Genomic DNA, 12927 nt, shown 5'->3' with positions numbered 1-12927 from the left:
CCCGCCACCTGGCATTAGAAGGCGACGTCTTAACCATTGGACCACCAGGGAAGGCCCAAGATTGGAATTTTGAATAGTGTGGTCAGTGAAGACCTCAGAGATGGTGATGTTTAAGCAAAGACTTGAGGAAGTGAGGGAGTAAGCCATGTGGAAATTTTGTAGAAGAGTTTACCAAACAAACAGGGAATCGCTAATTCCTGAGAGGGAACATTCCTGGCAGGGAATAACAAAGAGTCCTGCGTGCCAGGAGTAGAACCTTCTTACAATTCATTGTAAGGACTTTGTCGTTTAATGAGTGAGATGGGAAGCCGTTGGCGAGTTTCATTTTTTATTTATTTTGAAAATATTTTATACTTGCCAAAAAGTCACAAGTAATAGAGTTAAATAAGTTTTCATATATTCTTCATTAAGGTTCATTAATTTACATTTTGCCCATTTGCTTTGTTATGTTTTTTTTCTAGACTATTTGAGAGTAAGTTGCAGACATCATCCTTTACTTCAAAAAAAATTTATAAACTTCACTTTGTAGAGCGGTTTTAGGTTCACAGCAGGATTGACCGGAAAGTACAGAGAGTTCCCATATCCCCCTGCTCCCCACAGCCTCCTTCACTATAACCATCTCACACTAGAGAGGCATGTTGTTAAAGCTGACGAACCTACAATGACACAGCATTATCACCCAAGTCTGTAGCTTACATTAGGGTCCACTCTTGGTGTTGTACGTTTTGTGGGTTTAAACAAATATATAATGACATATATTCACCATTATAGTAAAGTACAGAATAGTTTCAGTGTTTTAAAATTCCTCTGTGCTCTGCTTATTGATCCCTCCCTCCCTGCCTCAGCCCATGGCAACCACTGATCTTTTTACTGTCTTCATAGTTTTGCCTTTTCCAGAATGTTATATAGTTGGAACCATACAGTATATAATCTTTTCAGGTTGATTCCTTTCACTTAGTAATATGCATTTTAGTTTCTTTCTTGTGTTTTTATGGCTCGATAACTCATTTCTTTTTAGCACTGAAGAATATTCCATTGTCTGGAAGTACCACGGTTATATTTATCCACTCACCTATTGAAGGACATCTTGGTTGCTCCCAAGTTTTGGCAACTATGAATAAGGCTTCATAAACATCCATGTGCGGGTTTTCGTATGGATATGTTTTTTATTCACTTGGGTAAACACCAAGGATTGTGATCACTGGATCCTGTAGTTAAGAGTATGTTTAGTTTTGTGAGAAACTGCCAAACTCTCTTCTAAAATGGCTGTACTATTTTGCATTCCCACCAACAATGAATGGGAGTTCTTTTGTTACGTATCCTTGGCAGTATTTGGTGTCATCTGTATTCTGGATTTTGGCCATTCTAATAGGTATAGGTATAATGCTGTCTCATAATTTGCGTTTACCTAATGATGTGATGTTGAACATCTTTTCATATGCTTCCATCCTTTCCATCTGTATACCTTCTTTGGTGACGTGTCTGTCTAGGCTTTGGCCCATTTTTTAACTGAGTTTCCTTATTGTTGAGTTTTAAGAGTTCTTTGTATATTTTGGATAACCGTCCTTCGTCAAATGGGTCTTTCGCAGATATTTTCTCCCAGTCTCTGGCTTGTCTGCTAACTCTCTTGCTGTTGTCTTTTGCAGAGCCTAAGTTTTTAATTTTAATGAAGTACAGCTTATCAATTTTTCATGGATTTTGCTTTAGTGTTGTATCCAAAAAGTCATCTCCATACCCTAGGTCATCTAGATTTTCTCCTATGTAATTTTCTGGAGTTACTTTTACGTTTTACATTTAGGTCTGTGATTCATTTTGAGGTAATTTTTTAGAAAGGTAAAAGGTATGTGTCTAGGTTAATTTTTTTGCATGTGGATGTCCAGTTGTTCCAGCACCATTTGTTGAAAAGACTGTCTTTGCTCCATTGTATTGCCTTTTCTCCTTCATCAAAGATTAGTGACTATATTTATGTGAATCTGTTTCTGGGCTCTCTGTTTTGTTCCGTTAATCTATTTGTTCTTTTACCAGTACCACATTGTCTTGGTTACTGTAGCTTTATGGTAAGTCTTAAAGTTGGATTGTGTCAGTCCTCCGACTTTGTTCTTCTTCAGTATTGTGCTGGCTATTCTGGGTCTTTTGCCTTAACGTATAAACCTTAGAATCAGTTTGTCAGTATCCACAGAATAACTTGCTGGGATTTTGATTGAGATTTTATTGAATCTATAGACCAGGTTGAGAAGAACTGACACCTTGACAATATTGAGTCTTCCTATCCATGAACAATGACTATTTCTCTATTAATTTAGTTCTTTGATATCTTTCATCAGAATTTTGTGGTTTTCCTCATTCAGATCTTGTATATATTTTGTGAGATTTATACCTAAGTATTTCATTTTTTTGGGTGCTGATGTAAATGGTAATGTGTTTTAATTTTTTTTTTTTTTTGTGGTACGCGGGCCTCTCACTGCTGTGGCCTCTCCCTCTGCGGAGCACAGGCTCCGGACGTTCTTTTTTTGTGTGTGTGTGTGGTATGCGGGCCTCTCACTGCTGTGGCCTTCCCATTGCGGAGCACAGGCTCCAGATGCACAGGCTCAGCGGCCATGGCTCACGGGCCCAGCTGCTCCATGGCATGTGCGATCCTCCCAGACCAGGGCACGAACCTGCATCCCCTGCATCGGCAGGCGGACTCTCAACCACTGCGCCACCAGGGAAGCCCTGTGTTTTAATTTTTAACTTCACTTATTCATTGCTGTTATATAGGAAAGTGACTGACTTCTGTATATTAACTTTGCATCATGCAACCTTGCTATAGTTTTGGGAGTTTTTTTGGTTGATTCTTTCAGATTTTTACATAGATGACCATGCCATCTGTGAAGAAAGACAGTTTTAATTCTTCCTTCCCATCTGTATTCCTTTTATTTCCTTTTCTTATTACATTAGCTAGTGCTTCCAATATGATTTTGAAAATAAGTGTTAAGAGAGGACATCCTTGGCTTGTTCCTGCCTGAGCAGTTGACAGAGTTGCCATTTATTGATATGGGGAAGAGAGGAGGAACATTTAGACATGTTGAATTTGAGGTACCTTCTAGACATCCAACTGAGATATCAGATAGTTGGAAGTATACATCTAGAGTTCAGGAGAGGGGTGCAAGTCGGAGATATAAACTTGGGTGTTGTTATCATGTGGATGGTATTTAAAACTATGAACCTGTGTGGAGATCATCAAAAGAGTGAGTGTGGAAAGTGAGGAAGTAAGGACCAGGGACTGAGACTGGGAAACGAAGAGGAACCAGAAAAGGAGACTGAGAAGGAGAAACTAGTGATAAGGTGAAAGGGAGTCAGGAGAGTGTGTTGTCTTAGTAGCCAAGTGAAGAAAGTATTGTACTTCAGGGAAGAAGGAGTTATCCTGCTGATACGTCAAATGAGATGAGGAGTAACAGTGGGATTTAACAATAACAGTGGTATAGGCCATTTCAGTGGGTTGTTCGGGGATCTGGCGAAAGTGGAAGAATTGGAGACGAGTTTTGTTATACTGAAGCAGGGGAATGCACTAGAAGAATATGAAATCAAGGCAGTTTTTTAAAAGATGGGACAATTTCCAAGATTCCTGTTGGTACATATACAAATATAGAGATAGCTGTGCTAGTTTACAGTATATCTCTGTGTGTTTTGAATTAGTGCTAATATTGATGTATGTCTTTAGGAAAGATGTAATTTAGTCAGTGAGTACTGTCTCTAAATAAAATTTCAGCTAGCATTCTTACCACTCACTAGGCTACTTATTTGAATATTTGACAACAAAATTGACTAATTTTCTTTTACTTTCGTTACCACTATATCAGAATATGTGTAGGGATGATGGACTTTTAGGGAAGAAGAATGCATGGATAAAGCACATATTGGACAAGAGACTTTAATTGGTTGAATAAGACATAGTGGCAACTTTTCACTAAAAGAACATGCCAAGTCATGAAGAAGGAAAAAAAAAAGAAAAAAAACCCATGAAGAACTGGTTATTTAAAAAGTCTTGTTTGTAGACTATATTTATTTGATATCAGGGTTTCTTATTAAGAATGATTTTTTTGCCTAAACCTGTTACAGACCTGTGAATAATTTCTTAAATTATTTTACGAGTATCTTTATGCTAGGAGAACATAGGTTTTCAATTGAGACCTGGTTTGAATGGCAGTCCTGTTATTTATTAGCTGAGTTAGACAAATTCCTTAATCTCTGACTCTTGATTTCTTTATCTGTAGAATGGATGTAGTTGTACATATTCAGTAGGATTCTGTGAGACCAAATGAGGGAAAATACATCCTGAGAGGGAACTGAACACATTGTAGATGCTTCTGCCTTTTATCCTTTATATAGAAGCTAAAATTGGGTTTCATTTTTTTCTGTGTAGAAGCGAACTAAATTTCTAGTTAAAATTTATTTATAAGTAAAAGCTTGTTTGCTGCTATTGATATTTCACTTGCAAGTCACTTATCTGGTAACTTATTGATATTACACTTACCTAATGATTGACTGTAAACTTTAGAAATACAGTTTTTTCCTGTGTTAAAGAAAAAAAGGATATTTTGTAAGTACTTATATACTAAGAGAGGAAATAAATTTTCACTTTTTCTGTTGATCAGATTCAAAATATAATAATAATTGAGGACAATATTTTTAACATAGGTCTACTAATGAGAAGAAAGGAATTCTTTTTCGGGGGTTGATTTTGCTGAGTTGGGGTTCAAAGTCAGGGTGTTTCTTGTCATCAGAATATTATAGATGTTCAACTAAAAAAAACTTGTTAGTTCAGTGGTTATGCAAAAACATTTTGGATTGTGGGCCATAATTTCCCATGCCTGATCTGCAAGATTTTTTCTGCATTTAGACTGTGATGCTTTGTATTCGTCAATTAAAAAAAAGAAAACACCCTAATTTTCAGCATTTTAAGAAGAGTTTGTATTTATTTCCTTTGAGATATTACTGCTGTATGAACTAAATCTATAATTTTTTTCCTGTAGTCTTTTCATAATGACTTCTTTTTAAAACATCTTTATTGGGATATAATTGCTTTACAATGATGTGTTAGTTTCTGCTTTATAACAAAGTGAATCAGCTGTACATATACATATATCCCCATATCGCCTCCCTCTTGCGTCTCCCTCCCACCCTCCTTATCCCACCCCTCTAGGTGGTCACAAAGCACTGAGCTGATCTCCCTGTGCTATGCAGCTGCTTCCCACTAGCTATCTATTTTACATTTGGTAATATATATATGTCCATGCCACTCTCTCACTTCGTCCCAGCTTACCCCTCCCCCTCCCCGTGTCCTCAAGTCCATCCTCTACGTCTGTGTCTTTATTCCTGTCCTGCCCCTAGGTTCTTCAGAACCATTTTTTTTTTTTTTTAGATTCCATATATATGTGTTAGCATATGGTATTTGTTTTTCTCTTTCTGACTTACTTCACTCCGTATGACAGACTCTGGGTCCATCCACCTCACTACAAATAACTCAATTTCGTTTCTTTTTGTGGCTGAGTAATATTCCATTGTATATATATGCCACATCTTCTTTATCCATTCATCTGTCAATGGACACTTAGGTCCATAATGACTTTCTTTTAAACTTAATTTGAAATAATTACAGACTAACATAGAAGTTGGAAATAACAGTGCAGAGAATTTCTGGATGCTCTTGTCCCAGCTTCCCCAATGATAGTGTCATACATAACCATCATAACTACTTTTAAAAGTGCCCTTAACATTGGCAAGTAACCATTTATTTAAAAATGAACTTTCATTGTAATCCTGTTTATTGATGAAGAACTTAAAACTGTGTTTTCACTTTCTGTTTTTATTTCCAGATCAGCCAGCATTACTAACCTGTCACTGGATCGATCTGGGTCTCCCATGGTACCATCATATGAGACATCTGTCAGTCCCCAGGCTAACCGAACATATGTTAGGACAGAGACCACTGAGGATGAACGCAAAATTCTTCTGGTACTGGTCTAGTATCTTTGACCCATTGCAACTTTTGAGCATAAAGAATGTTTATCTCACTAATTATTTTTTTAAGACAAATACAAATGAAATCGCCAGTTATCATTATAAATTAAATAGAGGAAATAATTTGCTTAAGTTTTTATTAGGATGACCTGAAATTGGTCAAGCATTCCATGCTCATATGCTACATTAATATTTTCTTGACTGCTTTCATCTGGCAAAATCAGAATTCAGATGCTTACATAATACTAGAGCTTAACTTTGAGTTAGGTCCCGGATCACTGTTTAAACTTTGGAACATGTTTCTTATATACATGGAATACTTTTCAGACATTTAATATTATATGTTTAAGTAGGTAGTAATCAGTTGTTTATTGAATTTATCTTTGTAAAATACTGTGTTCAATCATAAGAGTGACTCAAAGAAATGGAAGATATGGCTTCTGTCTTCAGGTTTATAATTCAGAAGGTATAGAGATAAGAATAAGCATGGCATTTTTTGTGGACTGAAGTGAGGTCTGTTAATTGGGAGATGTTGGGAGGGATATTAAGTTCAATTCTGTGGGCAATGAGAATGGAAAGTTATTTGGGGCTACTTGGTGGAAGGTGGTGAATTCAGTCTCTATAAGTTTTAGATTTGAACCTGTAGGTGCTGAGTAGTGTTGAGGTTTTTTTTGAGCAGGGAGTAATTCCCTGACGGCCTTTCTCTAGGAAATTCACCTGGCAGTTGGGTATATGAGAGAATGGTAAGAATCTGGGTGGGGTAAAAGCTACAGAAAGTTACTTTAGATTAATGTGATTCACTGTTCCCGCCTTCTCTTTTGTTCTGTCTCCAAAGAGGGGTGTGACATTCTGTGTTTAGATAATCAGGAGACTGATAGTATGTGCCATTGACTGAAAAAAAAATTATTTGGGTTAGTTTTGTTTTTTTTTCCTCAAGAGAAAAAGTTGTGTTTGCAATTAGATGAGCTGAGTTCAAGCTGTTCCCCATGCATGTGTCATTTCTATTAAATCATGTAAGTTAGCTATGACAAAAAAATCTGAATTGAGTTTCCTTTTATGAATCTAAAAATCACAAGAAGCAGTCTGAAAAGGTATATAGCATCCTCTCAGGAGTAATTACTTCCTCATTATGTGATTTCAGGACAGTGTTCAGTTAAAAGACCTGTGGAAAAAAATCTGCCATCACAGTAGTGGAATGGAGTTTCAGGATCACCGCTACTGGCTGAGAACTCATCCCAACTGCATTGTAGGAAAGGAGTTAGTCAACTGGTTGATCCGAAATGGACACATTGCTACAAGGTAATGGAGCTTAAGAAAGACTTTTTGATATTATTTATGAATTTATTTTTAATGACATATCATGTAGATATAAAGGGAGCAAATTTCTTTGTGAGTGGGGTGCTGCTTGTTTTCTGCATTTGGTGTTTGGGGTGCTAATTACTCAACCCTCCTCCCTTCTGAGTTGTAATGAGTAGAGAATAGATGCAAGGAGCCAAATGGGGTCACAGTTCACCTTATTTATTAAAAGCAGAAATGTGCAGTTAATTTCCAAAGCCCAGAGCTCTCTAGTTAAGCCGGATTGGGGAACGCAGCTGGATCCTAAGGCCACAGTAGATTCTCCTGCTACTGCTCCCTAATCTGAACTTTCAACCTGTCTTGAGAATTGGGTCCATTAACCACACCTGGAGTGTCCTACCCTGCCTCACAAATTATTTGTGAGAAAGAGACAGACAGGTCTTGTTGCCTTTCAGGGTAATGCGTCACCTGGCTTTTCTGCTTGCTTAGAAGAAACAAGTATGTAGGAAGAGAAGAAACAGCTGTAAGCAGTGAAGCCCTGGGTTCCAGTTTGGGTTGTATCTCTTTTTAGTTTTGTGCCCTTCGTCAAGTTATTCAATCTCTTGGAGACTTGACCTCTCAGCTCTAATATGAGGACAATTTGTGATCCTATGAAGCTGTGAGAATGAAATAATATGGGCTAATGTGTTTGGTACATTGCCATATAAATGTAATGTGTTAATAAGTGTCTATTTCATGTATATATATAGATATACATTTTATATCTATATTTATAATATTTGGTATTGTCTTCTCATCAAAGACTGTAAGCTCCTTGAGGACAGGAGCCATGCTATTCTCAACACTTTTTACTCCTAGTAAGTACAGGGGTATGCATGCACTGAGTACTTGTAAATGTTTGTGTAATTGAAATTAGGTTTTCTTGGGACTGGTTCTCCTTTACTATGGTACATGGGAAGATCTTTTAATTTAGCTTCAAGTCTCTCTTGTTTTATCCCTCACCTATCCAAGGACCATTTGAAATTCCAACTCTGATTAGAGTGGGAAAAAAATTCAGTTTGTGTCTCATCTTGTACTTGTAAAATTATTCTGACTGACTTTTAAAAGTTTTCTTTTTTCTTGGTCTTGATTCAGGGCACAAGCTATAGCAATTGGGCAGGCAATGGTGGATGGACGTTGGCTGGATTGTGTCAGTCATCACGACCAGCTCTTCAGGGATGAGTATGCGCTGTACAGACCGCTGCAGGTAGTGTTCAGTGGTACCGCCAATGAGAGTATAGTGAACTTTGTTGCCAAGTCTTCTTCATCAGTGGGAGTAAAAACTAGTTGAATTACCCAAAGATACACTTTGCTAACATGTTTTCCCTGCCATTTGAGGAAAGTTAAACATTTTTACTTGATAGGTAGTGGTGATTAAAAAACCCATTGGAATCAAACACTTCAGTTGGTGTGGCTTCTCTTGAGCTTGGCTTTGTGATATTGTAGTTGCTTGTCATTTATCTTCAGTGGTTTTCAGTTTTACTATGTCTGTATTTTTAGGACTAAGAGGGAGTATATATAGTAAAACAATTGAAAAAACTTAATGGTACCATTGCAATAGATTTTGACTCTATAGCAGTATTCAACTTACAGTAATGGTAAAACGGTGAATATTCTCTTTTCTGTTTTTTTTTTTACTTTAATTAGGAAATGGGAAATTACTTAAAGATAGAACTTTTAAAAAAGATATACTTTCACTTTTGGTTTATGTTAATTTGATATAAATAATATTCAGTAACACCTTTGTGAACTAAAATTGAAAAATCAATGATTAGAAAAGACAAATGACCCAAAACACTAGTGTGGTGTTATGTGTTAAAATCTAACAGTTGTTTCCCAGGGTGTCGGCACAGGGTTAGGATAAATTCTAAGCTGTCTTTACTCTCAGGAATAAAAGATGAAATGAAACACTATAAAATCTATATATTATGTTTTGTTTGTAATATGCTGCCTTTAAGCTTACTGATTCATAAATATCACAATTGTAAGAGTGGAGTTGCCAGCATGATGCTGGTTTACAACTTAGCTTCTATTAATTTGCTTATTTTTACATAAATTTATTTAGTGGTTAGCCTTGTACAAATATTGGGCTAGAATTTATTTGTAGTGTGACAGCCTCAACATTGTTGCCATTGAGGGTCAATTGCTTGGATCCTGTCTTAACCCTTTCAGAGTACAGAATTTTCCGAGACCCCTTCTCCGGACAGTGACTCAGTGAACTCTGTGGAAGGACACTCTGAGCCATCCTGGTTTAAAGACATAAAGTTTGATGACAGCGACACAGAGCAGATAGCTGAAGAAGGTGACGATAATTTGACCAGTGAGTTTCACTTTCTGACATTTTAGTTTTTATGAATCATTACTGTGTATGTACGATAAAATGAGTGTTTTGTTTATGTAGTTGAAACAGTCCTACTTTTAAGATTTATGGCTCCAACTAAATGTAACAACATCTGATAGCAATCCTTGTCCTAGATACAGTATTTTCTTAAGAAACCAACGTGTTAGGCTACTGGTGTTTTCAGATTTCGCCGTAGTCTTTAGTTTGCAGCAGCTTAAAAATAACTCCTAGCTAATATTGCCGTAGACAACTTTCTCACCTCTTCACTATGATATCAGACCTTCTCTCTGCAGAACCTCCAACATATTTCTTCATTTTAAAAATTCATTTTATATTTAACTTGCTCAAATTTTATTAAGTCTACACAGAAGTACATGAAAATACTGTATCCATTTTGGTATTGCACATTGGGCTTGTATATTAAAAAAAACATTTTTCTCCTTTCCTCCAATACCCTGATGAAACCCATTTTTACTCCCCTCCTCTCCCTATATTTCTTTCCCCTCCCCAACACTAAAAGATTCTGCCAGTCCTAGCAAGCGCACATCAGTAAGCAGTTTCCAGTCCACAGTGGACAGTGACTCAGCCGCTTCTATCAGCCTGAACGTGGAGCTGGACAACGTGAACTTCCATATCAAGAAGCCCTCCAAGTACCCACATGTGCCCCCTCACCCTGCTGACCAAAAAGGTAGGAGGTAGTCACCTTCTGCAATCCAAACACAGGCTGGAGAGATCTCAAGCCAGCTTGTCCTTCTGGCTTCCTCTGACCCCTATGGCTGAGGGGATTTGGTATGGGTTTTGGTCCACCCCTTCTCATTTTCCCCCACACCTCTTCACTACATGTTTGGGGGTTTTTTTGGTTGGTTCTGGTTCCTTTTATTTCTTGTTTTCTACCTCAGTACCACCACACCCACTTTAAAGCTTGTAGTGTTTAAAAGGAACTACATCTGACTGCTTTTCCCTTAGCATAATGTGCAACTTCCAAGGTGGCATTTCTTTGCATTTATAACATGGATGTTCTGCTCTATTCATTTCTCTTTCTTCATTTAATATTTTAAAGCTTATTTGCTTATGCTATTACCCAGTAGCATAGTATTCTACTAAACCTTTCCAGATGCTTGAACTAGATTGGTGAAAAACATTCACACATTCCAAAACATCTTTCTACTCTAATTAAAAATGCTTATTGTGCATATGCTATATTTATAAAACAGGTTTCTTCTTTAATACAAAACAAATTCATTCTTTTAGCTGTCTTATTTGAGGCTTTAGTCTACTGAAAAATAATAATTCAAAGACATTCGGTATAAAAGGAAAAATAAGGTAAACCATTACTAAAATCTAACATAGCAGTACATAGAAATGAAATGCTTTCTTTAAAAATGGATGGTGATGTTTACTTTGTTGGATATAATTAAAAGGCAGTTTAAATTTTAGCTCTAAAGTGGCATTAGTAAAGGTAAATAAATAAAAAATACATAATTGGGAATTCCTTGGCGGTCCAGTGGTTAGGACCCCGCACTTCACCGCAGGTGGCACGGGTTTGATCCCTGGTCAGGGAACTAAGGTCCTGCATGCTGTGCAGCCAAAAAAAAGAAAAAAACATAAGTAATAAGTAACTGTGGCATTTCATTATGTTACAGTAACTGAAAAAATCATTATTCTACAGATGAAGCAATTTATTCCATGATTTCACCTGTACTTTGAATTTTTAATATTTAGCGCTCTAAATTTGAATTGCCTCCTTACTTAGATCTGAAATTCCTGCCTAATTCTTTGCTGCTGCCTACTTTGAGCCTCAGAATATTATCAGAAGATAGAAGCTTTTGAATGTAAACATCTATGCTAAAATAATTGGAAACAAATTCACATTTCTACAACAGATTTCTCATAATTGTCGATATTAGCCACTATCATCAAGATGTGGTAAAATGGCATTTAAGGGTTATAGTAATAAAAAGGTATATCTTATTTAAGAATAGAAACTTAGAGAGGGTGTGAGAAAAGAGGAGACCTGACTAGCATTGAGCACAAGTAAGATACACATCTTTATGGGAATCCTCAAAGCAGAAATTGGAAAAATGATGGCAGACATTTGGGTGAGTATGAAAGAACAGTGAAGCAGATGTGGCACTTGTGGGAGAATTAACTGTAGACTGTGGTCACATGGAGGATATTCGATTTTTGTAATATAAATGACAGATGTGGTTCAGAGGTGGGATGATCTGTGGAGGGTATCTGTTCTCTGGACACTTTTGTTAGCAATTTCATTGTGCTGAAAGGAGAGTGTGAAATACATTTTTGCCTTGCTGGTGATTTCATCTCTTGTAAAGTTAAGGAACTTTTGAAAATCATGAAGAAAGTGACCTGTCATCACGCAACTAATAATAGCAAAAGGTGGACTGCTGAGCACAGTCAGGCACTTGCTTTAGGAAACTTAACTTCATAATGTTGGGGGAAGAATGGGAATAGAAGGCTCCGATAATGACGTTTTTACAGTAGAACCTCAAACTGCATTTATAAGGAAAATTAAAGGGGCAGCACCTGCAGTTGAAAAAAACCCATCATGACTCCTCTGGCAACTTTCTGATCTCAACCTTTAAAAATTTTTTTCTAGAAAAATTGTGAGAGGAAACCTTCATATGAGGATCAGTCTGAAAGAGGGGCCAGTGCTTTTAGAAAAGTGGCAGGAAAGCAGAAGTCCAGACTGCACTGAAGATTGGAGGAAATGCCAAGGATATCTTGGGAAAGATTTTTAAAATTGTGATGCAAAGAAAGAAAAATTAGGCCAGTTATTTGGAGAAGTTGATACAATATTAATTAAACTTTTTTTTTTTTTAACCTCTGTCAAGATAATCTTAACCAGGAAAGAACACTCTCTGTTAAGAGGACATGAAGTCCAAAATAATGAAGAGTTAGAGAATGCCCCGTTGTTGTTTTTTTTTCCCTTCTAGTTTTACTGAGATATAATTGACATAAAGCATTGTGTAAGTTTAACGTGTGCAGCATAAGTTTAGTGAACATCCATCATCTCACATAGATAGAAAATTAAAGAAATAGAAAAAATTCTTTTCTTTGTGATGAGAACTCTCAGAATTTACTCTCTTGACAACTTTCATATATGACATACAGCAGTGTTAATTGTATTTATTGTGTTGTACATCCGTCCCTAGTACTGGAAGTTTCTACCTTTTGACTGCCTTCGTCTAATTTCCCCTTCCCCACCCCCTTCCTCTAGTAACTGCCAATCT

General features: G+C 36.8%; 1 protein-coding gene across 2 annotated transcripts in view; it reads left to right on the top strand.

The window, feature by feature from the left end:
* PIKFYVE (phosphoinositide kinase, FYVE-type zinc finger containing) overlaps positions 1-12927 on the top strand; it is a 74893-nt gene that overhangs the window by 19243 nt on the left and 42723 nt on the right. The window contains exons 8-12 of one of the 2 annotated variants that reach the window (XM_007463646.1): positions 5856-5994; positions 7142-7299; positions 8431-8542; positions 9508-9655; positions 10197-10364. In XM_007463646.1, the coding sequence (XP_007463708.1) occupies positions 5856-5994; positions 7142-7299; positions 8431-8542; positions 9508-9655; positions 10197-10364 (725 nt within the window). Of the gene's footprint in view, positions 1-5855; positions 5995-7141; positions 7300-8430; positions 8543-9507; positions 9656-10196; positions 10905-12927 lie in introns of those variants that run through there. The other variant, XM_007463647.1, reaches the window with a different exon arrangement.

This window comes from Lipotes vexillifer, unplaced genomic scaffold (genome assembly GCF_000442215.2).
Source record: "Lipotes vexillifer unplaced genomic scaffold, Lipotes_vexillifer_v1.1 scaffold678, whole genome shotgun sequence".
NCBI classification, from domain to species: Eukaryota; Metazoa; Chordata; class Mammalia; order Artiodactyla; family Lipotidae; genus Lipotes; species Lipotes vexillifer.
The sequence above is the reverse complement of the archived record's forward strand: the minus strand, read 5'-3'. Positions and strand labels throughout refer to the sequence as shown.